The sequence below is a fragment of the Colletotrichum chrysophilum genome (assembly GCF_026319265.1).
Source record: "Colletotrichum chrysophilum strain AFK26 chromosome Unknown scaffold_94, whole genome shotgun sequence".
Taxonomy (NCBI): Eukaryota; Fungi; Ascomycota; class Sordariomycetes; order Glomerellales; family Glomerellaceae; genus Colletotrichum; species Colletotrichum chrysophilum.
This window is the reverse complement of record NW_026517381.1, coordinates 118,220-143,333: the sequence shown is the minus strand read 5'-3', so window position 1 is coordinate 143,333 and position 25,114 is coordinate 118,220. Positions and strand designations below refer to the sequence as shown.

At 54.3% G+C, this 25,114-nt stretch overlaps 7 protein-coding genes across 7 annotated transcripts; 5 read left to right on the top strand and 2 right to left on the bottom strand.

The window, feature by feature from the left end:
* Positions 1-335: 335 nt before the first annotated feature.
* Positions 336-2,078, bottom strand: COL26b_009631 (uncharacterized protein; the record flags this gene model as incomplete). The annotated part of the gene is made up of 5 exons (XM_053182353.1): positions 336-453; positions 504-1,410; positions 1,559-1,819; positions 1,868-1,890; positions 1,945-2,078. 5 exons carry the CDS (start codon positions 2,076-2,078, stop codon positions 336-338), a joined length of 1,443 nt encoding a protein of 480 aa, XP_053033733.1.
* Positions 2,079-3,300: 1,222 nt separating this feature from the next.
* Positions 3,301-5,207, top strand: COL26b_009630 (uncharacterized protein; the record flags this gene model as incomplete). The annotated part of the gene is made up of 2 exons (XM_053182352.1): positions 3,301-3,612; positions 3,666-5,207. The coding sequence occupies 2 exons, from the start codon at positions 3,301-3,303 to the stop codon at positions 5,205-5,207; spliced, it is 1,854 nt and encodes a 617-aa protein (XP_053033732.1).
* Positions 5,208-6,095: 888 nt separating this feature from the next.
* Positions 6,096-7,795, top strand: COL26b_009629 (uncharacterized protein; the record flags this gene model as incomplete). The annotated part of the gene is made up of 6 exons (XM_053182351.1): positions 6,096-6,159; positions 6,221-6,449; positions 6,529-6,617; positions 6,670-7,092; positions 7,143-7,222; positions 7,286-7,795. The coding sequence occupies 6 exons, from the start codon at positions 6,096-6,098 to the stop codon at positions 7,793-7,795; spliced, it is 1,395 nt and encodes a 464-aa protein (XP_053033731.1).
* Positions 7,796-8,744: 949 nt separating this feature from the next.
* On the top strand, positions 8,745-10,515 carry COL26b_009628 (uncharacterized protein; the record flags this gene model as incomplete). Its single annotated transcript, XM_053182350.1, has 7 exons — positions 8,745-8,808; positions 8,875-9,015; positions 9,072-9,276; positions 9,328-9,340; positions 9,394-9,453; positions 9,506-10,240; positions 10,291-10,515. The coding sequence occupies 7 exons, from the start codon at positions 8,745-8,747 to the stop codon at positions 10,513-10,515; spliced, it is 1,443 nt and encodes a 480-aa protein (XP_053033730.1).
* Positions 10,516-11,660: 1,145 nt separating this feature from the next.
* ACU8 (Acetyl-CoA hydrolase) lies at positions 11,661-13,241 on the top strand (the record flags this gene model as incomplete). Its single annotated transcript, XM_053182349.1, has 1 exon — positions 11,661-13,241. One exon carries the CDS (start codon positions 11,661-11,663, stop codon positions 13,239-13,241), a length of 1,581 nt encoding a protein of 526 aa, XP_053033729.1.
* A 2,484-nt stretch (positions 13,242-15,725) lies between these two features.
* On the top strand, positions 15,726-16,174 carry COL26b_009626 (uncharacterized protein; the record flags this gene model as incomplete). Its single annotated transcript, XM_053182348.1, has 2 exons — positions 15,726-16,089; positions 16,122-16,174. The coding sequence occupies 2 exons, from the start codon at positions 15,726-15,728 to the stop codon at positions 16,172-16,174; spliced, it is 417 nt and encodes a 138-aa protein (XP_053033728.1).
* A 1,990-nt stretch (positions 16,175-18,164) lies between these two features.
* COL26b_009625 (uncharacterized protein) lies at positions 18,165-18,854 on the bottom strand (the record flags this gene model as incomplete). The annotated part of the gene is made up of 3 exons (XM_053182347.1): positions 18,165-18,209; positions 18,417-18,527; positions 18,585-18,854. The coding sequence occupies 3 exons, from the start codon at positions 18,852-18,854 to the stop codon at positions 18,165-18,167; spliced, it is 426 nt and encodes a 141-aa protein (XP_053033727.1).
* Positions 18,855-25,114: the final 6,260 nt, after the last annotated feature.

The window sequence follows — 25,114 nt, the reverse complement described above, 5'->3', positions numbered from 1 at the left end:
CAAGTCATATTGATCGCGTATATGAGTGAACATAAGTCAGGTTACGAGCTGGAAGTCTTTCCCAGGTGAGACTTAAAGGGAAAGACCTGATCAAGCCCGAGCGATTATGGTTCGTTCACTCATGGCTGCGACATACTCTCAGCCAGATTTTTGTTGAAAGGGAAATAAAGCATCATCGGCTACCATCGGAACAATATCTATATTTGCGATTCTTCTCAACCTTCTTGGCCATAACTCTGCAGAAACTTGAATATGATATTTTTCAATGGCGTATGCCGTGCGACCATAGCCCCCACGCCTTCCAAGGATCACCGTCTTCTTCCAGGGAAGACATGTTAGTCGCTTCTATCATCCCTGCCACTGACCACAACAGGTGGTCTCTTTCCATCCTCTACCGTGGCCCCGTCGTCGCTGTGAGTGTCAGGGAAGCCTGTGGAATTCTCGACCTGGGGGCTGTTCAAGTTAGTTGATGATCAGATGTTGGCGCTTCGCTGACTACTTACTCTCGTCTCTTGACATATAATCGCAGAATGTGCGTCGCAATGATGAGCAAAATAGAGGAACCGAGTGTGAACGCGAAACCTTTGCGGTAGCGCGGTGCCTCGACTGTGGGAAACACCAGCAGTGGGGTCCACGCGGTTGATGACTGCGAGATGGCGTTGATGAGCACCAGAGTAAACGATCGTTCTGCGGGCGATGCGCGCAACTGCGTGTTAACCCAACCATGAAGAACGCTCGACATCGCGACTGAGGAGTAGATGGTCGAGAAGGCGAACCACTTCGCAAGCTCGGGGACATCCCAGATTGTCAGAATGATCAGGCCGATACTGTTCCAGGAGATCGACATCGTTATCGCCCAAGCCGGGCCCATGACGAGGTCGGAAGCGAAGCAGACAAAGAGGGTATAGAATATCCCCAACGCGGGTGCGATGGTACCAAGTTCGTTCACCTTGGCCGCGGAATACCGCGCAAGACTCTTGATCCAGAGCAAGAAGCTGCCGGAACTGGTGTGGATGCCCGCGTTCCAGAAGAGCACGTCGACAATGACGATGCCCCAGAATTGCGGCGATAGGATAATCTTCTTAAGAGCTGGAAACTTGAACCTCCCGTGGGACGCGTGGCCTGCGCGCTTCAGTCTCTCGACGCTGAGTTCGATGTTTTCTCTCTTCAACACCAGACGGTTGGGCTGCTCCGGTGTGCCGGGTATCACGAAGTAGCCCAGCACGCCAATCGGGATGGTGATGAGGGCGCAGATGATGTACATCCAGCGCCAGCCTGCAAGGCCGTTCACGCCATCCAGACGGGCTGATGCACCTGCTTGAATCAAGCCTGCGGTAAGCGTGCCCAAGGAGAGACCGACGTAGAAGATGCCTCCGCGCCGGGCGATCTCGTCACCACGGTACCACGAACCTGCCACCAGTCAGTTTTCCCTTGCAATGAATCTGCTTTAAAGGGGTTCTTTGAAGGGGTTCTTGCCAAAGAGATAGTGCATAGCCGGGAAGAAAGCAGCCTGTATCATGTCAGACGGTCCGAGATGGGTCACAGGCTCAACTCAAACTGACCTCAAACCATCCAACAAGGAAGCGGTATGCAGCCAGCTCAGCGAAACCAGTAACGCGGAACTGAAGAAGCGTGAAGACGCCCCAGCAGATATCAAGACACGGTATCAACCAGTGCATTGGGATGTAGGTAAGCAGGAACATGATCGGGATCTGTCCCGTGACGGCGCCGATGATGTAGAAGGTCTGGAGCTGGACAAGCTCATTGCCCTTGAACCCAAGATCTTCTTTGAGACCTGCGACGTAGGCATTGTCTTCTACTGTTAGATTCTGCTATCGAATGTAAAGCTTTGAGATATTGAACATACTCAAGTTTGACTGATCGATGTACCTGTGTTGCAGTTAGCACATCGCCATTCATCGAGGCCAAGGTAGGCACACTCACTTGATCCAGTAGCTGAGCACAGCGTAAGGCACGATCAAAAGATCCAATTTGCCAATGAGCTTTCGCTCCTCGGGCGTGTCGGTGTCGGCATACCACTGGATGTGCCACCACTTGCGGCGCGCTTGAACAACCATGGCGGACGTCGATGAACGGGGTCTTGCTCGGCAGTGAGCAAACAAAATGCCCGAATAGTAAATGGTTCTGCGAACTTCCTAATCCTACCAAGACATACATGAACTCGCAGGACCCTCCATCCTTTAGTATCATCCCATCATCCCATCACCTTACCACCGCATCCCATGTCCAAAATCTCTTTCCTATCCCTTGTCGTCGGGTTGCGTGCGCGCGAACGCCACAAGTTCTAATGGAACCAGACTTGCAATCAGGCCCGACTCGTCGCCCACGCGAAACAAGACCTTGGCGCGGGAGACGCAGCGCAGGTCCAACACACAGAAGACGGCCAGAAGAACCCGAGAGACGGGGACATCAGGGGGAGAGAGACTACTGCGTAATAGCACCGCACAGAACTCAGATCTGGAGGGGGCGGGAGTCATCCGCACGCAGGCGAGAATCTTCAAGCTCGTCTTTGGGCAGTCCATTGCACCATCCCAGGGCACATTGATGTGACACCCAGACCAGCTGTGACAGGCTGCGCTCCCGAGGCGATGCGTCCTGGCATTTCGATAAAGCGACGCATCCCTGTCCAAGATCCGCTTACACATGCCAAGCTCCAAAGCCCCAAATCCTCTCGCCGGATTGGAGACCCTTTTTTCCCTCGTTGTAACTTCCAAAAAGATGCGGATCCGACGCGCCGGACGGAAACTTCAAACGGGGCCCCGAGGTGTCTTGGGAGAGGTCCGATCTATGGAAACGTTCTGACAGGGGGTAGGGGAGACGAAGCTATTCCCCAAGAAAGTGGGGATATGGCGTGCTCCCCAACATTCGCGCACCTCATCTCCAGCGCGGCAACCCGCGAAGATAATACCCGCCCTCCTCGGCAGCGGGGTTGGAGGGATCCATTGGCAAAGCTTCCGTGGTGGAGTGGGTTCATTCGCTCTCGGGGTGAATAAGCTGGCTGCGTCGAGATAACAATGGCTTAGCTGTGATAGGACGACGGCGGCTGAGGCTGGGTTGTGCCGTCGAGGAGGTGCGCGAAAGCCCGCTTCATGTGTGTGTAACGCGTTCGAGGGCATCTCTGACGTGATTCCGATGGCCGGGCCGGCGAGGGGTCGGAGGGGTCGTCGGTCAAAATGGTGGCTTTCTCAAATGGGACAGCGATTCAGTGAAGCTGTCTTGGACTTGGTGAAAGCTAAGCATCACATCTCAGTGCCAATTTCTGGAGTCTAGACTGCCATCATGGGTGACTATCACACTGAGAACACGACACCACCAAACGAGGCCAATGGCTTTGACAAGACCAAGGGTGCCGTGCCCGAGACACCAGCCAAGCAAACACTCATCGACAGGACAGTCGACGCGCTGCTCACGCCGCCAAAGTCGGTCTATGAAGATGTTTCGCTTGAGCTTCCTGACAGATATATCGACGAGCCACGGTCTCTGCGCGTAACCGTCATTGGCGCAGGCCTCTCTGGAGTTCTCGCTGGCATCTTGCTGCCTGCTAAGGTCCCTGGCGTTAAGCTCACAATATTTGAAAAGAACGCCGACGTGGTATGTCTAATGGATGTTCTTATCAACTCTGAATTACTAACAGATTATCTCAGGGAGGCACTTGGTTCGAGAACGTGTATCCCGGCGTGCGCTGCGACGTGCCCGCCCACGTCTACCAAGCAACCTTCGACCCAAACACCCAATGGACAGAGCAATTCGCGCAGGGCGCGGAGATCCGCGACTACTGGAAGGGCCTGTCGAGAAAGTACGACGTCTACAAGTACCTCCAGCTCTCCCAGCAGGTCGAGGGTCTGAACTGGGTCGACTCCCAAGCCGTATGGCAAATCACCGTCCGCGACCTCAAGACGGACGCGATCCGCATAGAAGAGGCCGACTTCGTTCTCACAGCCATCGGCCGCTTCAACGCCTGGAAGCTCCCAAACTACCCCGGCATCCACGACTTCAAGGGCGTCCTCCGCCACGCCTCCAACTGGGACCCCAGCTTCGAACCCCGCGATAAGAAGGTCGCCGTCATTGGCAACGGCGCCAGCGGCATCCAGCTCACGTCAAACCTGCACAAGGTCGTCTCGCGGCTGGACCACTATGCCCGCAACAAGACCTGGATCACGGCCTCCTTCGCCGGCGACGAGACCTCCATCGAGCCCATCCCCGTTTCCGAAGATCTGCGCGCCAAGTTCCGCGAGGACCCGGAGGCGTACCTCGCGTACCGCAAGGACATGGAGAGCAAGTACTTCCGCCACTTCACCGGCTGGCTCAAGGGGTCTGCCGACAACGAGGAGGCGCGCGAGAAGTTCCGCACGTTCATGAACGACCGGCTGGCTAAGAAGCCTGAGCTCATCGACGCCCTCATCCCCGACTTCAGCCCGCACTGCCGCCGGTTGACACCGGGCCCGGGGTACCTGGAGGCCATCACCGCCGAGAAGACAAACTACATCCAGACCCCCATCCGGCGGTTCACCGAGACGGGCATCGAGACGGAAGACGGCACGCACCGCGAGGTCGACGCCATCTTCTGCGCAACAGGCGCCAACGTCGACATGGTCCCGCCCTTCCCCATCACCGCGCGCGGCGAGGACCTGTCCAAGCTGTGGCGGTCCGACGGCAAGTACGGCTTCCCCTACACGTACCTCGGCTCCGCCACCCCGGGGTTCCCGAACCTGCTCTTCATCCACGGGCCCAACGGCTCGGGGCGCTCCGGGACGGTCCCGCACAACGTGGAGAACCAGATCACGTACTTCGCGCGGATCCTGCGCAAGTCGGCGCGCGAGGGCATCAAGTCGCTGCAGGTGTCGAAGCGGGCGGCGGACTGGTTCACAGAGTACTCGGACGCGTTCTTCGCGACGACGGTGCTCTCGGAGAACTGCAGCTCGTGGTACAACAGCGGCAAGCCGGGCTCGCGGGTGCACGGGCTGTGGCCGGGGTCGGCGTCGCTGGCGACGATTGTGCAGCGGGAGCCGCGGTGGGAGGACTTTGAGTATGAGTACCTTGGGGATGCGGAGAACCCGTTCTTGTGGTACTTTGGGAAGGGGTGCACGAAGAAGGAGCTGGATGAGAATGCTGATGTGACGCCGTATTTGAAGGCTGGGGTTGTTGATCCGAAGGATGTGCATGAGAGTTGGCATACTGTTCCATAGATGACAGTCATCGAATGGCATTCTGAAATGAGTAAAGATGAAATCATGAGCTTTTTGATATTTTTGAATATCACTCTCTTAGTCAAGGTCACGTTCTACCAGATGGCGATAATCCTCGTCTTCCAGAGGTAAGCCGTCTCAAGGACCTGCTACCATATTTCGATCTCAACGACAGGTAACCCGAAAGAATATCTCGGTCATACCTCCCAATGTGACTTCATCGATCATCTCACGTCGCTGACCCGAGGCTATGGTTCTTCGAGGCAATGACATGCCAAGACCTCACATCAAACCCTGACACTATGCCCATCATCCAAACCACCATCACATCTTCCGGAAGCTCTTCCACGTGCGCTCGAGACAGTTTTCTAGCCCCCGAATCGTCCCACAGCTCTGGTTCAACGCTTGTTCAAGTTGGGGGTGATACTCCGGCACGGTGCATCAGTGCGCCGGCGACGGAATGGCGTGCTGTCCCCGGCTGATTTCGCAACCCCCCAACGCCGAGCGAACCCCCGTCGCCGGAAATTTTAGACTGCAAACCTGGACGCAGGTTAGCTTCAAACGCGCAGTTATTGGATCAGCGCTTTGTCAAAGAGGCCGAGGAGACAAGAAGCACAGGAAAAAAAAGTTTGTTCTGGACCCTGTCTGACAGGGCCATCTGTTCGCCTGTCCGGCACATGGTGAAGAACCCTGGAACGATGTCTCGCAATGACATCCATCCCTGCATGGTTTCTGATGTGCTTGCGGTGAATGATAAGACGAAGGATTCCCGTTCCCGTGGGTCTTGGTCCATCATTGTAGACGGAAGTCAAACTTGGGCTGTAGCCATCATCAGCATCAAAGCGTGTCTGTCTTTTTTCCAACATTGGTTCACGACACTCAGTCAAGATGGCTGAATACGCAGACGCCAGCAAGGGCGATGTCATCCCTCCAAAGGAGGAGAGACACCCAGGTATGCTCAACTCTGAGGCTTCTCAATTGGCTCGATTACACGCTGACATGCGGCGGAACAGTAAAATGGTACCGCTCAACCTTCTACAACATGACGATCCTCGGCCTCTGCAACCTCGCCGCGCCCGGCATCTGGGGCGCCATGAACTCCCTCGGCGCAGGCGGCGCCGCCTCGCCCAAGGTGGTCAACGCCGCCAACGCGCTGACTTTCTGCCTCATGGTCGTTTCGTGCTACTTCTCGTCCGTCCTTGTAAAATATATCGGCATCAAGGGAGCCTTGATCTTTGGAACGTACGTCTCTTAGCTTCTCAGATTCGCATTACACGGTCACTCTGTCGGATTTCATCTCGACTAACACTGCGAACAACAGCATGGGCTACGCCCCCTTCGCCGCCGGCCTCTACACCAACAACCGCTACGGCGTCGAGTGGCTCATGCTCCTCGGCGCCGCCCTCTGCGGTATGTCTTGGCAGATACTTTGCGTGAGGTACTGAGACTGACTGAACTCCAGGTATATCTGCTGGCGTTTTTTGGGCCGCGGAGGCCGCAATCGCGATCGCCTACCCGGAGCCCTGGAACCGCGGCAAGGCCCTCGGCTACTGGCTGACCTACCGCCTCTGCGGACAGATCCTCGGCGGCGCCATCAACCTGGGCCTGAACGCCGACAACGACCAGGCCGGCAAGGTCTCGTACACCGTCTTCATCGTCTTCATCGCCATCCAGGCCGCCGGCCCGTTTGTCGGGCTGCTGCTGAACAAGCCGGACCAGGTGCAGCGGCAGGACGGGCGCAAGGTCAGCCTGGAGATTGTGGAGAACCCGTGGTTCGAGATCCAGGCGACGACGCGGAGCTTTTTCAATGTCAAGTTTCTGCTGGTGGTGCTGTGGATTGGGCAGGCGGTGTTTTCGGAGGCGGTGTTTTTCACGTATCTTGCGAGTAAGTGCGCCGTGAGTATGGATGGGTGGATGAGTGCTGACGTTTTGAAGCTTGGTTCTCGGTCCGCTCTCGTGCGTTGGGATCTTTCCTGTCCGGCATCGTGGCCGTCATCTCCGGCAACCTCCTTGGTGTAAGTAACCCCTCCCGTCCTGCTTTCTACGCCTTTAGTTGCTAATGATATCTCGTCCTGCAGCACTGGCTCGATCGCGCTCAAATCTCCCTCAAAACCCGCACCCGCACCACCTTCTGGGGCCTCGTCGTGACCCAAGGCGCCTGGTGGACCTGGGCCACGATCCTCGCGACGCGCTACCGCACCACGCGCCCGACGCATGATTGGGCAGACGGCGACTTCGGCGCCGCCTTCGCCGTCTACATCTTCCTCACGATCGGCTTCCAGCTGAACTACCTCTTCCTCTACTTCATCGTCACGAACCTCGCGAAGGGCGAGGAGGAGGTGATCCGGTACGCGTCGCTGCTGAGAGGCACCGAGAGCGCGTGGCAGGCGGTGAGCTACGGGCTCACGAGCCTGACGCTGTTTGGCGAGGTGGGCGGGATCTACTTCAACTTTGCGCTGTGGGCGATGGCGATTGGGCCGGCGTGGCTTGTGTTGAAGCATTTTGGAACTGGGGAGAGGGGGGTGGAGGAGGTGGGTGGGAGTGGTGTTGTGGAGAGCGAGGATGGGGATTCGCAGACGAAGCATTAGATGCGGAGGGTCAATAGGTTCATCGTGGTAGATCCAGATTTTCAGTGTTGTGCTGTGAAGCTATTCACAGCTTGGCTGTTAAGATTATAATTCAATTATCGTTGCACGTAATCACATAATGCTGGGCCTCATCACATCGTAAACATGGAAGCTCCTCCAAGTCGGCACTGAGCGCATGTGAGATTCAACAAGCGACGACATTATCCAGAGCATCATGCACCAGCGTATCCACAGCGCCGGGACACATGCCATCCAGGATCGCAATCATCTCCAAACCTTCAGCATCGCATTCGACCAAAGCCAGCGCTTCCAATTACCCCTCACAGAACCCCACACCCTGCGGTCCTCCGTCGTCCGCAGAACGCGTCCCTCCGGGTGGTAGCATTGCAATTCGCGACGCTCCGGTTGGGCCAGCTCGCCTTCGGGGCTAACATGACGTGATGGCCTCACGTTGAAACCTTGAGCTCCATTACACGCGGTCGCGGCGTGCGGAGTGGGGGCCGCGAGCTCTTATTGCTTGACCGGCTGGCTGCTTAACGGCTAAAATGGCAAAGTCGTACGGCAATGCAGTAAACATGCATCGAGATAAGAAGATTGCCCTCGCTGAAGATCTATCCGAGGTTGTTCAGTGTGGGGTCCGCGTCTTGCGCCACCGCGCCGTCCGGTGGTGTCATCGCCCCGGCTCCACGGTGCCGGACCCACGCCGAACATCGGGAGGGGCAGCGCTATGCGTTGGAGAAGTTGCCCCGAATGCGCGTCACAACCGGCTGAGGGCACCTTGATTACCCCGCGCTCGCGTCGCTGGTGGGAAGAAGACGGTCTCCGAGAATTTTTGCGGTTGAGGAAAATATTTACCCTTTTCCAGTTGTTGTCCCGCTTGGAAAATCTGTTGTTTTTGAAGATTCACGATACCGAAGCACGTGAGAGACGCGAGACGAGAGAAGCAATCATGGCCGACGCGAACGGAACAAAGCCGAAGACGAGCTTGGTGCTCAATGCCTTCGTTGAGATGTGTAAGTCCCCAATTCATTGCTGTAAGCTGGGTGACAATCGAAGAAGCTGACCAGGACGCAACACAGGCAGTGGACATCAGTCCCCTGGACTCTGGAGACATCCCGACGACGAGTCCTGGCGATTTAACGAGATCAGCCACTGGGTCGAGCTGGCGAAGCTTCTCGAGGAAGCCAAGTTTCACGGCATCTTCATCGCAGACGTTCTCGGTAAGACGCGCTTGCTCTACCTCGGTTTGCTCAACGCGACGGCTGACATCTGGGAGGCGGCTACGACGTGTATTCGCAGTCGCTTGACCCTGCAAAGATCTCCGGCGCGCAATGGCCCGTCAACGAGCCTCTTGCCCCCATTGCAGCCATGGCTGCTGTGACCAAGAGCATCGGCTTCGGAGTGACGGTGTCGACGACGTACGAGCAGCCATACCACTTGGCTAGGCGTCTGTCCACGGTTGATCACCTCAGTGGTGGGCGGTAGGCCCCCCTATCATGAATTATGAAGTTAAGAAGCTAACACGATGTCAGTCTTGGATGGAACGTAAGTTTAAGCCGAAGAAGGAGGACACCGAGGAAACAAGCTGACCAAGACAGATCGTGACGAGCTACCTCGATTCCGCAGCCAAGAACATGGGCCTCGCCCAACAACCCCAGGTAAGCCGCCACCGACTGCTCTCAACACCGTCAAACATACTCACAAACCCAGCATGACGACAGATACGCCCAAGCCGAGGAGTACATTAAGGTCATGTACAAGCTCTTCGAGTCCTCATGGCGCGACGACGCCGTCAAGCTCGACCGCGCGAAAGGCATCTACACCCAGCCCGACCTCGTGCGCAAGATCAACCACGAAGGGCGCTTCTTCAACGTCCCCGGCCCTCACATCGTGCAGCCCTCGCCGCAACGCACGCCGCTCCTCCTGCAGGCCGGCACGTCCAAGGCGGGCAAGCAGTTCGCGGCGCAGCACGCCGAAGCCATCTTCGTGTCGGCGCACGCGCCGGCGGTGTGCGCGAAGAGCATCGCCGAGATCCGCGAGCTCGCGCGCACGGAGTACGGCCGCGACGGCAACAGCATCAAAGTGCTGGCGCTGGTGACGCCGATCCTGGGCGCGACGGAGGCGGAGGCGCAGGCGAAGCTGGCGGAGTACCGCAAGTACGCGTCGCACGAGGGCGCGCTGGCGCTGTTTGGCGGGTGGACGGGGATGGATTTGAGCAAGTACGGCGACGAGGAGGAGCTGCGCGAGGTGGAGAGCAATGCGGTGCGATCGACGGTCGAGGGCTACGCGCGGTTCTCGCCGGGTACGGCGAAGTGGACGAAGCATACCATTGCGGAGCATGTTAGCGTTGGTGGTAACGGACCAATCTTTGTCGGCACGGCGGCGCAGGTTGCGGACGGGTTGGAGACGTGGATTGCGGAGGCCGATGTGGATGGCTTCAACTTTGTGAGTGGACTTGATGTCTTGGATGAGATGAGTGCTGACAGCGATTGCAGGCGTATGCGCTCTTCCCCCAGTCGTTCAAAGACATCATCGACCTGCTTCTTCCGGAGCTGCGCCGTCGCGGGCTGTTCTGGGATGACTATGCCGTTCCGGGCGGCACGTACAGAGAGAACTTTTACCGCAAAAAGGGACAGTCGGGACCGTTGGATGAGCACGTTGCTTCGTCGTACCGGTGGAAGGCTGGTGTGTCGGCGGAGGAGGCCAAGATTCCCGAGTAAAGTGTCTGGCTAGGGCAGCATGAGAAAGAGAGAAAATAAAATGAAGCTATTCACAAGACCAAAATGGCAAGATCGTGTCTCTTTCCAGGTCATGGAAGTGTGGGGGCCCAAATGGCATTCTTGCGTTATGACTGGATGCTCGAGCGGGAAGGGTGGACCTCGCAGGTACGTACCGTTGGCTAAAGCCGAGATTCGTCCGGCCGAGCTGTGCCGAAGGAAGAGCTCGCATCTACGGAAGTTTGGGACGGGCTCCATTTTACTTTGCGGCGTCGTTTCGATGGGCCCCGGTTAAGTCATGGTGACCACGCCTAGCATTCGGTGGAGATGGCCTTCAAAGATAAGAGGCTCCCTATGATTTCGCGATGCAGAGATGAGCAGACTGTCAGTAATAAGTAAATAATCCAAAGGCCAATTCCAAAGAGTGGAAAATCTCCTGACGGCCTCAGCCCAGAATTGCTTGGAATAAAGCGGAATTGCGCGCTGCTGATTGGCCAATTGCTGTCGGGTGCTCGTCTGTCGGCTCTCACCGAAGGAAGGTTTCCAGTGGTGCGGTGCCTGGCTCAGCGTGCTACGAAGCTGCCCTGCGGCGTCCCTCACCCGCTGTGCCTTACTCCAGTGACACCTAAATTCAGTCAATTCACGGCCTAGCGGGCATGCGGCTGTCTGGGCAGGGGTGTTACCGACCGTTGCCGAGCCGCCTGGCCACTCAGCCCACGCATCCCACGCTGCCAGCACCCTGTTGGCCGCCTTACCTAAGCCGCGCTTTGCCCAATCGGGGAGCTATCGCTATCAAAAGCCATAGCTTCCCTGGCCGCAGCTGCGTCATTCCCCACCGAGGGGCTCAAGGAGTGACCTGATCTTCCACAGTCCATCTTTTTTTTCTCTTTGGCTCGTCCTCAAGGTCTGGACTGGAGCCTCTCCTGTGGCCCAAGACGCGAGAAATAGCCCGGATATAAAATCTACCTGGAGCCCACTTTCTCTCCTCAAAAGTCACCCCATCGTGTCTTCTTTCCCTTGACCGGTGTGCTTGTTTGTTGTACTCTCCCCCATCATCTCCCCTCCTCTCCCCGGGCTTTGACCCTCTGAGAACCTCTCCTCTCCACTCCTCTCATCGTCCTCGTCTTCGCCAGACTTCACGCTCCAAAATGGCGTCGCCAGTTGCTTCGGCCGCCCTCAAGGCCCGCGTTCGCCGCCCGACCATGCTGAACAAGCTCACCCGTCCTCAGGACCTGCTCCAGCACTTCCCCAACGGCGCCTACATCGGCTGGTCCGGCTTCACCGGCGTCGGCTACCCCAAGAAGATGCCCACCTTCCTCGCCGACCACGTCGAGCAGAACAACCTGCAGGGCAAGATGAAGTACAGCCTCTTCGTCGGCGCCTCCTCCGGCGCGGAGACCGAGAACCGCTGGGCCGGCCTCGACATGATTGACCGCCGCAGCCCCCACCAGGTCGGCAAGGCCATCTCCAAGGGCATCAACGAGGGCCGCATCAACTTCTTCGACAAGCACCTGTCCCAGTTCCCCGTCGACCTCGTCTACGGCTTCTACACAAAGGACCGCCCCAACAAGGGCATCGACGTTGCCATCGTCGAGGCCACCGACATCAAGGAGGACGGCAGCATCGTCCCCGGCGCCTCCGTCGGCGCCACCCCCGAGCTCGTCCAGCTCGCCGACAAGATCATCATCGAGGTCAACACCTCCCTCCCCAGCTTCGAGGGCCTCCACGACATCACCATGACCGACCTGCCCCCGCGCCGCAAGCCCTACCTCATCATGGGCGTCGAGGACCGCATCGGCACCACCTCCATCCCCATCGACCCCGAGAAGGTCGTCGGCATCATCGAGTCCGACTACCAGGACCAGACCTCCCCCAACACCCCCGAGGACGCCAGCTCCCAGGCCATCGCCCGCCACCTCATCGAGTTCTTCGAGCACGAGGTCAAGCACGGCCGCCTGCCCAAGAACCTCCTCCCCCTGCAGTCCGGCATCGGCAACATCGCCAACGCCGTCATCGGCGGCCTCAAGGACTCCAACTTCTGGAACCTCAAGGTCTGGACCGAGGTCATCCAGGACACCTTCCTCGACCTCTTCGACTCGGGCCACCTCGACTTCGCCACCGCCACCTCCGTCCGCTTCTCCCCCGACGGCTTCAAGCGCTTCTACGACAACTGGGAGTCCTACCACGACAAGCTCCTCCTGCGCTCCCAGCAGGTCTCCAACTCCCCCGAGATCATCCGCCGCCTCGGCGTCATCGGCATGAACACCCCCGTCGAGGTCGACATCTACGCCCACGCAAACAGCACCTGCGTCATGGGCTCCCGCATGCTCAACGGCCTCGGCGGCAGCGCCGACTTCCTCCGCAACGCAAAGTACAGCATCATGCACACCCCGTCCACCCGCCCCTCTAAGACCGACCCCCACGGCGTCTCCTGCATCGTGCCCATGTGCACCCACATCGACCAGACCGAGCACGACCTCGACGTCATCGTCACCGAGCAAGGGCTCGCCGACGTCCGCGGCCTCAGCCCCCGCGAGCGCGCCCGCCTCATCATCAAGAAGTGCGCCCACCCCGTCTACCAGCCCATCCTGCAGAGCTACTTCGACAAGGCCGAGTTCGAGTGCCTGCGCAAGGGCATGGGCCACGAGCCCCACCTGCTCTTCAACTCGTTCGACCTCCACCGCGCCCTGGTCGAGGAGGGCAGCATGCAGAAGGTCAAGAGCTTCTAGACGAGACCCGAGACTAAACAAATGAGAGAGTGATACTAAAAAGAGATTTACACGTGGTTGAGACTTGGCATTGGCGCATTCAGGGGCGGCGGGCTGGCGCGGTCCTGCGATTTCGGAGCATAGACATCATAGCTTTTGTGGTTTTTTACTTTTGTTGATAGAGAAATGATACCTCGCTGGATAATGCTACAACACACACTTTTCTTCCCAAGTTTATTCCCGAGCGCCAAGGTGTCACGGTCCACGATGTATCCACCGCCTTCCTACCAAACCCACCGTTTCCGACGAGCTACCCACCCTCCCGAGTCACGCTCTCGGATTTCAGATAGACGGAGGTCGAATCGCCGGAGGGATGGGATGTTCGGGCGGCGTCCGAAGGGTTGGTGGCTGCTCCGGCCGCCGATAGCGTGCGGCGATACGACGGGCGATAGGGTGATACGGCGAGAGAGGTCTGGGCGTTTTAGGGGGGCCTGGTGCGGTATTTGTGGTCTCGCCAATCGCGAAAATTGGGAGCCCACAGTGAGGCTTAAAAATGGGTGAGGGTGATAGGGCCGAGCCTTGGCGGTGTTGGGAATCGGGTCTTTGGGTATCGCGGTAGGTTGTCGTCGCTATCGGCGAGGGCCTCTCGGCTTTCGAGAGAAGCTTTCGAGAGAAAATGGCGCAGGCGTTGGGCGCGCCGGAGGGGAAGTCGGAGATGCAGGACTCGTGCACCGGTCCGCATGACGTTGCCACCCATGCCCGAACATAAGAACGGCGTTCCGTTTGAAAGAGGCATCCCCGTCGCTCTGCTCTCCCGGTAAGCCGGCCCGGCGCATCGGAGTGGGGCCGGTTCGAAAGCGATAATGCCCCGTCGCTGGGGCAAAGTCCGGTCAGTTCTGAAATAGGGATAAAAGCGTATATCTTGTTGTGATGAAAGAAAGAGCTGGACCGATGATAATTTTCGACTTGGCTGTGAATGAAGCACATCTAAAGTCAATGGCGTCCGCAAAGCCGTTCGCAAGTGCATTTTTTGGACAGGTCCAATGCAGTGGCCGAGGCGAAGCCTGACGAGTTGCCTGGTTCATCCCATGAGACAAGTGTTGGCAGCCTGATGGCAGCCTCGTTGACCGTATGTAATCGCTTGCTCCAGAAATGGCTCTCTTCCGCCCTTGGTACATATGCTATTGGACACATCCACTTGAGGGATCAGGCTCGCAGGAGCTGAACGGAGCTGGATCGAGAGAAGGTGTCCAGGATCACGATTGCCGCCAATGAGGCTTCCTGCAAAAGTGATCCCTAGATGCAGCTGATGTTCATGGTGTTCTGACGGAGTCGTTGATTGGGTGAATGAACACGGTACGATATGTGCCAAGGTGATTTGTACAACCTGAGTGTTCAGCAAGGGGCGAAAGGCCAGCCACGCGGGTTCAGCGAGGCTTCGAATATCGTAATTGAAATTGATGACTGGCTTGGGTCTGCTGGACCAGCTGTATGTCTCGCTTGTTATGGCGTGTTCGTTTGGCGCTTGGCGTCGAGGTTTTATGTATTTTAGTAAAAGCCATCCAACATCCAAGCCAGAGCCTTTTCTGCGAATCCACTGTTCGCAACGTCTTCCACTAACTTCTGCGCCAATTATCGTCTTCAACTGACATTGAATTCAATCCACACGACGCTAGTATGGCTGTGGGCTTCCGATTTTATCATTCCCTCCTCGGGGTGTACCTCATCTTCATCGCCCGTGTCCAGGCGGCTAGCGACGGTAGCAATACGCCGGATGAGGAGATGGCCGGTTGGAGGGAGGTCCCTACTAGTCGAGGCACACTCAACCTAGTCTGGAGTTGCATTATCACCATATTCGCCTGCACTTGGACGGTTACACATCTTAACCTGCCGGGCCCCAACGATACTGCAATACGGAAGTTTATTCGTCGGCTCAAATGGATGTCGATTAACATCATGTTCCCCGAGTTCATTCTTTCCAAGGCCATCTGCGATCTCCGACAGGCCCTTGATGAACTCCGACAATTCGGGCAGACTTTACCCAACATTACAGACAGCACAACATGGTCTGCCCACCTTGGAACTTTGAGATCTGGTGAACGTACATCTCAGATATTGGTTGATCGCATGCGGTATTGGGAGGTTGAATACCCACCCTGCTACAAAATACTCTAAAGAGTGCTTGGCCTCAAGGTTCCAGAGCCATCAGATGTTGAAAGGGGAGATTCGGGTAAGTCTGGACTGATTAAAAAAGGCTCTGTAACTCAGCATGGCGACCCCAGTTCTTCGACAAGTGGCGTTGCCAACGCGAAACCTACTGGATCGATCGAGATGCAAGATCTCAGCCGGCCCAATGACAATAGTTCGAATGCCAAAAGCCCAGCCCCGGAAGCTCCACAGTCCCAGCACGACGCTAACAGTCCTACTGGAGACCACTTACGCTCGGAGCCCTCCATTGAGAATGCACCTCAGAAATGGACGATTTCTCACTCATACTATACCCAGATGGGCGGTATCATGATCCCGTCAGACTACACCTCGGATACTGTGCGCTACGAAGTTCTCACTGCAACAAAACTCACTCCACAATATCAATGGGATGAGGACCATCCCCTCAAGCGATTGGAACTGAGTGAACAGGATATCCAAGACAAGAGCAAAGCGGGCTGGTTACTTAAGAGTCTTGCCATCCTTCAGATTGTATGGCTCGTTCTCAATGTGATCGTTCGCGGCGTTACAGGTTTGGCTGTTACTCAGCTCGAGATTGCCACTGCTGCGTTCGCTCTCATGGCAGTTTTGACTTACTTGGCCAGCTGGTGGAAACCCAAGGATATCTCCGAGCCTACCTACACCCGTCATTCGTCCACGGGTGAGTGGAAATCTACGCCTCAGATGGTACAGCCTTCGCTATGGTTCAAATCACCCGCCACGGCAGCCAATTCAGAGGTGTCTAAAAGATTACACAGTGGAGAGCGGGTTCCGAACGACGTTGCATGGATGGGAGGTCGCACGTCCCTGATGACGTCTTTCTTAGCCGTTTCGTCTCTACTTTTTGGTGGAATTCATTGCTTGGCTTGGAATTTCGAGTTCCCATCTCGAACAGAACTCATCCTTTGGAGAAGCGCATGTGTCGTTGCTGCCATATTGCCTACAATCACACTGGGTGTTAGCACTTTGCTAAGCCATCTGTCGGCCAAGCGTTTCAACACACAACGCCAGAGGATTCTTGTTGCGGCGTTCAATGGCCTACCTATGAGGTCATCAGCATGGTGGGATGCTCTCTTGGATCCTGGAGTTGACGGTTTGACTCGCCACAACTTTCAGTCACGCTCAATCCCAGATGTGGCAAGGGAATGGAATAAGCGATTCAGAGGAGGAGTTTCAGCTCACCTTAAAGGCCCCTTCTTCGGTTTGTTTCTTTATGCCTTCATAAATATTCGGAAGTCTTATGAGAAAGCTCTCCGGTCCAGGGAGCTTGATAGAGCCGATCTGGAGGCTTGGCTTTCAGGATGTACAAACTTCAAGCGATATTGGAGATTGTTGGGGGAAGCTCGAAACGAGTGGTATAAGATCGAAGCTGAGGTCAGCCACTTGCACTACAACAGCATTGCGAACCAAAAGGAGCCGTCCTATACCGATAGACTATGGTCTGTGATTGATGTCGCCGAAACAAGGTTGGACAGAGAACTTTCGCAGTTGGAGAATGGGATATCAAAGACATCAAAGGTTCTCTCAATTACGAGTTATATGGTTTACTCAGTTGCCCGTCTGCTGATTATGGTTCAACTCTTCACAAGCCTAAGATCCACACCGGCAGATGTGTATGAAGTGACCCCATGGGTCAACCTCCTACCCAAAATATCTTAATGGACCCGCATGGCGTAACTTCAATACGGGGACTGCATCGGGCGTGAGACAGCCTTTGTTGGAAAGGAAGGGAAAACAGCAGAGGTTCAAAAATCTTAATTACATGCAATTGGGCAGATCCAGGAGTCTAATTCAGCTGCTTGTCATTGCATGAACACAATGAAAATCCAGCTTGTCTTTGGCTCCGGGAACATTGAATTCCCTTCGATGTATAATAGCTCGGGCAGGCAGCGTGCACGATCCGGCCTTCAATAATATCCCCATGTGCAACGACTGATTGGTCGTCTTGGCGGTGTCACTGATATCGTAGGGCTCTCCGCTGTCAGCTTCCTGTTAGCTGTTGCTTTGCTCTTTTCAGCCGATCAAAATCTACCTCCCTTAAGCTTTCATGGTAGCGAGGCTTCAAGATGAACTGTGAGCCAGCGAGGTCTCAGGCACGACAGCCACAAAATGGTAGCAATTGGCTTTGATATATGTCTACGGCGAAACATGTTTTAAATCAGCCCAATGCAATTCTTTAATTCTTCGAAAGCATCAGAGATACCTATCAACTTTGTTTACCAACAACGAAACTCTGGGCACAGCTTGTTCGTGCTTAAGCGTCCTGGAATGATATGACTTAGAGACTACCACAACGACGATAAGGGCAAGAGAAGGATGGTTGGAATGACGGCTTTCACGCAAGTTGACCTTTTGATCTCAGAACACATCTTCCGCTTACCAAAGGTCCTCTGGACTGTCATGTAGATCTTGATACACCTGACCTAAGGGACTGGGCCACTGCCTGTATCCCAGAGGAACTGGCGACCGGGACACTCCAGATTTCATGTGACTATTCCATTATTGCCTTGATAACCATAACATACTCCGACACGATGCATTCAGAAATCATAGACAGTAGACAGAGATGAAAGACGCAGAGAAAGGTGCAGTCCATTTAAACATTACCTGATGCGTCCGTCGGATTCTTGTTAGCGCGTCCTCGAGCCAGCCTCTTGCGGAAACTTTTGTTCGCTTCATCAATTCTATCTCGGCTCCCTTTATTCAACAAGTAAAGTGAATAAGGATCTCGACCTTTCACATGCCCGTTGGCGGCATGAAGAAATGGCAGAGGCACAACGACTAGGCGATGATGTGAGAATCCCACAGTTGACAGAAATGCAGAGACACTTACAGATTACTACCAGAGACCACCAAGGTGCTTCCAGAAACGAATTCACATCCAAGGCAAACAGAGAGCTGAGGAACGAAAGGGGTAACTGGCAGCCTAGTTTAGTGATGAAATCGAAAGACAGCAAAAGTGCGTGTAATGATAAACAGGAGACTTACAAAGAAGACAGTTACAAGAGTAAACACCATTACTCTTTTGCCCTGTTCCGCAGCCTCCTTTGCCTGCAGGTTCCCAATCTCGCTCTCGTAGATTGTGATTGTTGTATTCAACTACGGATCATACATATTAGCAATTGCTACCATCAGTGTCGTACGTTTTGGACATACAGCCTCTTCGGTTTTCTTGGCAAGCCTATCGAGCTCTTCGATATCGTTTGCAACGTACTTGGCTGTCTCATCCTCATCCCAATCGACGCTGTTAGCGAAGGCGATACCTGGAACGATACCATTCAAGCCTAGCTGCATCATTTGTTGATACTCGGGCACGATACCATTCAAGCCTAGCTGCACCTTCTGTTGATATTCGACAATGGTTCTGAGAATGTTCAGCTCGTCGCGGACGTCTTTGATTTCGAACAGAAGCCTGGCGGCTTTCATCGTATCTGTTTCGAAACTGGGGAGGCGTGTGTTGTTGGGGTCTTGCCGCTTCGACCCTAACGTCTCATGTTTCTGGTATTTCGAGCTGCTTTGCTGACCAGTCAGATTACGGAATAAATCCGCTTCTTATCTTCCCTGCATGACTAGTTAATAAACAAATTCCAGCCTCATTACACTTGGTGCCACGAACAATGTCATTGATAGAATCGGAAAACATTTGACGAATTGGCCGTTCTGGCCGCTCCAGGTCCCCAGAATGCTTGCCGTCAACACCCTGCTGCTGGCTTGCATCTTTTCGTTGTTTCCTGTACGCTCCGATGCACCATTCGACAATGACTTTGCTCAACTCGGTAGGAGTGCGTGGTCCACTGTCGGGGTTCTTCTCAGCTCGATCGGCTAGATTTCCAAGGATGTGTTCGACAAATGCGTTGTTTCCTACTTGGACGTTCTCCTCCGAATCTGCAAAAGAAGTGGATGTAATCAACCACTCTTTATCCGTTGTTAACGTAATCCTGTATTCAATCAATTGTTACTTTTACAACTCACTCTCGTTAATAGTCCAAGCCCATAGCTGGTTCACTCGGAGGACTTTCCAAGATACTTGTTTGTCTAAACCCTTCCGATACAAGTACTTGGTGATTACTTGATTTTCGTTTCGCAAATCCCTGTCTTCTTGAGATGCTGCATCACCCATCGCGAAATGATAGTAGTGCTCGTCCAGCGTAGGCGAAAAATGCACTGGAGGGGCTATAGGTTTCGTCCCAGAACCGGACACATTGGCGGTGGGTTTGGCCTGGTTGTCGACGGCAGGGGATCTGTGGGTTGCTGTAGTGATTGCATCGCCATTGGTGTTGAGTCTAATGGCGGCGTCGTTCAGCCTAGTGGCAGCAGCGTTGAGTTTGCTCGCAGCAGCGTTAAGTATGTTTGCGGCAGTAGCCCGTGTTTTGATCGCGCTAGGTGTAGAGCCAGTGACCTTGCTTTGAGCACCCTCAACAGGTGGTCTTTTGTAGCTTCCCACTGCTAAGAATGGCATCTGATCATGGCATTAGACGCTTGTTCGGGGGGTGGAGGGGATCGAGACACTGTCTTCTTACATAAAGTGCCGAAGCCGTAGAATCAGAGACGCCATTCTGTCCGTCTTTGTGTTCATCATCCCACCCCACACTATCTGCTTCGGTCGCCGCTGGCGAACCTTTTATTTTTGGCTTCTTGACATATCGAGGCTGCATGTATCGTGAAGGGGATGTTTTGTCGGGGACTTGGACCCCACTAGTGCGCAAAAAGGAAGCAATTTGATCATCTTCCTTGTTGACATCTAAGTTGTCGGATTGGTTAGGGTTCAAGATCTTGTTCATGGTGTCCTATGCATAGAGAACGATCATCAGTATTAGATGTTGTATCTTAGACCCGAGAAGTGGAAGTCAAAACCCATTTCTGAAACGCTTACAATCATCCAAGTCATCTTTTGTCGGTCAGTTCAGGGAATGCAGCACAAAATTGAGTAGATTACTTACGTTGGTTGCTGGGAGATGGATCCATGTGAAATTGCTTTCTGTCTCAGAAGCCCGGAGTTGGCTGAATGCTTTCGTGTGGTGAGATGTCGGTTCGGATTTTTTGATCTCGTCGATTGTATCGCTTATTGTCTTGATAGGCGAAGATCCGTAGACAGTCTCAGCTACACTTCGAAACTTCGTGTATCTACTGAACTGAGAATTGTCCCGGCAGATGGAGATGACAGCCGCTTGAAAGTCCGCCCGGCTTCCCTGCATTTCGTCTACCAGCTTTGAAACCTTGAGAGGATCTCTGACTCTTCGCGTCTTCTCAACATAGCTATAGTCAAGAAGATCCTCCATCTGGTCGAGGATCCTGAATCTTCTTTCTGTGTCGGTTTGGGTCTTTGCGTTGTGTTGACCTTGGGTGCCGCTTTGTTTCGTCGCGCTTGATTTCTTCGTCTCATTCTTCCTAACTTGTTGAGGAGGGCTTGGTTCTTTCAACGTGCTCGAGACCTCATTTTGGAGCTCTTTCCTGCGATTGGCAATCAGCCTTTTACCATCCTCCTTCGCCTCCTTCGCGATAATTTTACACGCCCAAAGTACTCGAGGCAATTCATGATGTATGGCTAGCTCAACCAGACTGCATTCCGTGCCGGATTTGCGGCCCTTTGGGATTCCCAAATCCGAAAGAATGTCTTTGGCAGTATCTTGACAATCTTCTCGTGATGCAAGGAAGCAGAGGAGATTTTCTCTGTCATTTCCGTCTTCTCTTAGTCTTTTGACTATAGCTTCTAAGAAATTGCGAAGCGGTGTCTCTGAAAGATTGTTGCTGGATTCATTATCGAGACTGTCCTCGAGTGCTGTCTGGCCTCCAATGTTTCGCAGGAGGAGGATATCTTTAGGCGCCTTGCCGATGACCAGCTGCGCCATTTGGCGGATTTCGTGTTCGTCTGGAAATCTTCTAGGCGAACGGATGATGTAATGAAGTGCCGTTCGACCATAATAGTCTCTCGCATCAAAATCGAGATCAGGTGTTGCATTAAGGAACTTGTCCAATGATGAACGGGCTCTGAAAGCGGTTTCTGGCACGACATCACACAGCGCCATAAGAACTGTCATTCTGGTGTTGTCTGCTTGATTGACGAGTTTTTCCTGAGTTTGGTCGTCATTTGTACCGATGTGATTGAGAAGGTTGTCGAAAATGTGGAAGAAGTTATTTTTTACAGCCGTCATCAACGGCGTCCAACCAACAACATCCGGGATACCAATATCCGCCCCCATCTCCACTAAGACATTGACCGCGTTGTAGCTACCAAAGTAAGTGGCGACATTGAGTGGGGTCCAAGATTCATTTCCCTCTTGTTCATTGAGACATCCAGGGGCATTTTGGAACAAAAGTCGGAATATCTCTGGGTTTGAATCTTCTCGGCTCGCACAATGCATGGGACACCACCCAGCCGTGTCTCTGCAATCAGCTGAAGCTCCGCTGTCCAATAAGAGTCTCGCTATCTCAACATTGCCTTCATTGCAAGCTGTGTGAAGAGGACGCGCGCTGCTACCGATGTTGGCATCAGCGCCGCAGTCGATAAGCCGCTTGGCAACCTTCGGGAAATTTCGCTCGACAGCCATATGCAAAGGTGTAAGGTGAGGGGGCTCCGAAGACTGAATGTTGATCATGCCCTTCCATTCACTACCCAGCTTTTCGAGTTTTGGCGAACTATCGTCGTCCAAACCGAGGTCTTTCAGGGCGCGATGCAGGGCTGTTTCCTCGTGTGGAGGGTCCGTGTCATCTATCACTTCTTTCTCGTCTTCTGACGATGGTGTGACGGGTCGGGTCTCGCCAATGGGCTCTTCAAGTGGAACCGTTGGAGGGGCATTCTGAGCACTCTTCTCGCCCGTGGTCCCTTCACGTTGATCAGTTGAAGGGGCATCTTGGGCATTCTCGTCGCCCGTGGCCTCTTCACGTTGAACAGATGGAGGGGTATCCCGGGAATCCTCGTCCAGTGGCTGGCTGTTTGAGTCCTCAGCCGCAGCACTGGGAACCGGTTGGTCGCTCATGTTAGCGTCAAGGATTGATCTGAAAGTCGTTCGCAAATGTGGTGTCTGGTGTCGGGACAGCCAGCGATTGAGGTTGTGAATCTCTTGAAAAGAAAATGAGCAAGAAACCAATATCTAGCCAAGGTAATCGACAAAGGAAGTTGGAAGTTTTGACAGCCTAAATTGATTACTGTCAAGGGGTAAACAGAAAATCAGGCTCCCAGACCCTTGCCCAATTTTCGTCCCGTTCGGGACGCAGGATAAGTGTTTCGTGGTTTTATTGGTCGCCTGATTCTTCGATGCTACTTGACATCCCGTGAAAGGTCAGCGCATATGCAGGCTACAGGAAGTGGCAAGGGCAAAGGCTGGATTCTCGGCCCCGTATTCTATTCTAGGGAATTGATGTATTGCTTGCTCACAGAGTCAGCCTACATATATGCACGCATATTCAAATACGGAAGCAGGCTGGGCGCAGCCAAGACCTCATCTCCGATAAGACAGATTTCTCGGAAACTGATTGCATCCTCGCAGTAAATTATTCTTTCGGTCTACAAGTGAAACGTTGCACTCAAATCCAAGTGTGTGTGTACCTAGTCCAAGGAAGTCTGCACCGGCCGAAGAACATTCGTATGCTCCTTTTGGGCTTACTGCGATTCAAGGTTGCGTTAGGATAGTGTCGTAGTACTTATTTTTGAACAATTTCTTCCAGAGCGTCAACTGCCTGCTTCGGACCATCATGCTTTTCAAAATCAGCCCGAATTATATCAGCGGCCTTGCGGTATCTCTCATCTCGAATGACCTTAGCCACCGCATCCCTGATAGCTTTCATACTCGGCGTATCTGTGCCCAGATCGATCCCGGCCCCGCTCCAAGCAACCCTAGAACTGACATCCGCCTTGTCCTCCGTCCGGCCGGCGCAGACCAACGGGACTCCGCAATTTAAGGCTACGAGAACCCCGTTGTAGCCTGCGTTTGTGACCATCACGCCGACGTGTGGTAGGAGCTTTGCGTGAGGTACGAATGATGCCACTCGCGCATTCCTGGGTAACGAAGATACTGGCAAGGCTTTTTCCGCGTCTGGCGTGGTGGCGATGACTAGCAGATCAGAGCGGTCGCGTAGAGCTGCGAGTGTCGGGAGTATGAGGTTTGTTGCGGTGGTAGCCCAGGTTCCTTGCGTGACATGAACGACTTTCTCTTTCGGATGTGCCAGCATCTCATTCCACCAGATCGGCGGGGAAGTAAATGATTCTTCGTTGAATAGGGGGAGTAGCGGTCCAACCCACTTGATGGATGGATGAAAGTCGCGAGGGAATTCGAAGGCAGGTGTTGTTGGCATAATGTGCAGGACATCAGACCTTGTCGTGTCATAAAATCCCGTCGGCGGAAGGGGAGGAAGATCAAGTTTGGCCCGGTGCGTGTTCAATATTGCTGTGAGCTTCGGATACAATAGCCAAGTTGCGACTTTGTGAGCCACCGAATTCACCCACCGCCCGAAAATGGTTGAAGGCGGCTGCCATCCGGTGCCCCAGGGCGGGACTTCGGGGTCGAATGTGACGAGCGGATTGATCCCCAACGTCGCGTATGGAGTTCCGGTAAGATCGCGAAAGCAGCGCGCACCGTATGCTGTCAGATCCACCAGGATGATGTCTGCCGGGAAGGTCAATAAAACCTCCCGGTAGGCAGCAACTTGATCCGGAATGCGATCGAGAAAGAGCTTCCGCAGCGTCGAAACCACAGCGGCAAGGCCTGACGTTCCCGCATCTGGCACCAACACACGTTCGTCATGACGCGCGAGAGCTGGAGGAGAGGGGATGAAGGTTGCGCCGGTTGGGCGGACGAGGTGTTCGTGAGATGCGGATGTGAGCCACGCGACGGTGTGGCCGCGGCGGATTAGGGCGAGGGCGATTGGCTGCATCGGATGGATGTGGCCCGCGAAGGGCATCGTCGCGATGAGAACCTTCATCTTTGAAAGCCTGCGTCTCGACCGCTTTTTCGATGCCAATTATCGTGAGTCTTACTCCATGAAAGGAGTTAAGGCAGGTCGGAAAGTTGAAGTTCAGCGTACGATGTCCCCGGATTCGCCGGTCAACCGTGGGGAGACAGAGTTACATTGCTAAAATTAGACTCTCAAATAAGGTTAAATGAGCGAAACTTGACAAGCATTGGACCATCTGCTGGTAAAACGCCTGCTTACTCAGTCCCGTGAACTTAGAAGACCTGGAAATAACCATTTGACCGATATATGAAGGTTCCGGGTCGTCGCTTTGCCGTATGGCCAGCGATTCATTGGGGGCGGGCTGTTGTCAGTTGTGCCTCACCGAACAACACGAGGGTGTTGATGCCCCACCGGGGCTTACCGAGCTCACCGAGTCCGAAGGATCTCACACCGAAGGATAGCGCTTCCTTCAACGCAATGGTGTCCTTTGTCTGTGCAGACACAAATGCCAAGGCTCATTCATCCTGTTGGTCCCAAATTGTGTGGTTGCCTAGAGAGGTGCAGGGGTTGTTTCGGTCGCTTGCTCAATCAAGGTCGTCGATGTTGAGATTTCGCAACGTCAAGTCAACACGTCTCTCAATTACAGCCCACCATTAGGCATGTTAGTGATGGGAAACCGTGTCATTTCATCACTGCTACATATATGGTTCCACCATAGAATGCGCGAGTTGCAATTTTCCTCCTTCGCTACGACATAGTCTGGGTAGCCCAGGCAGCGTCATCACGTCGCCATC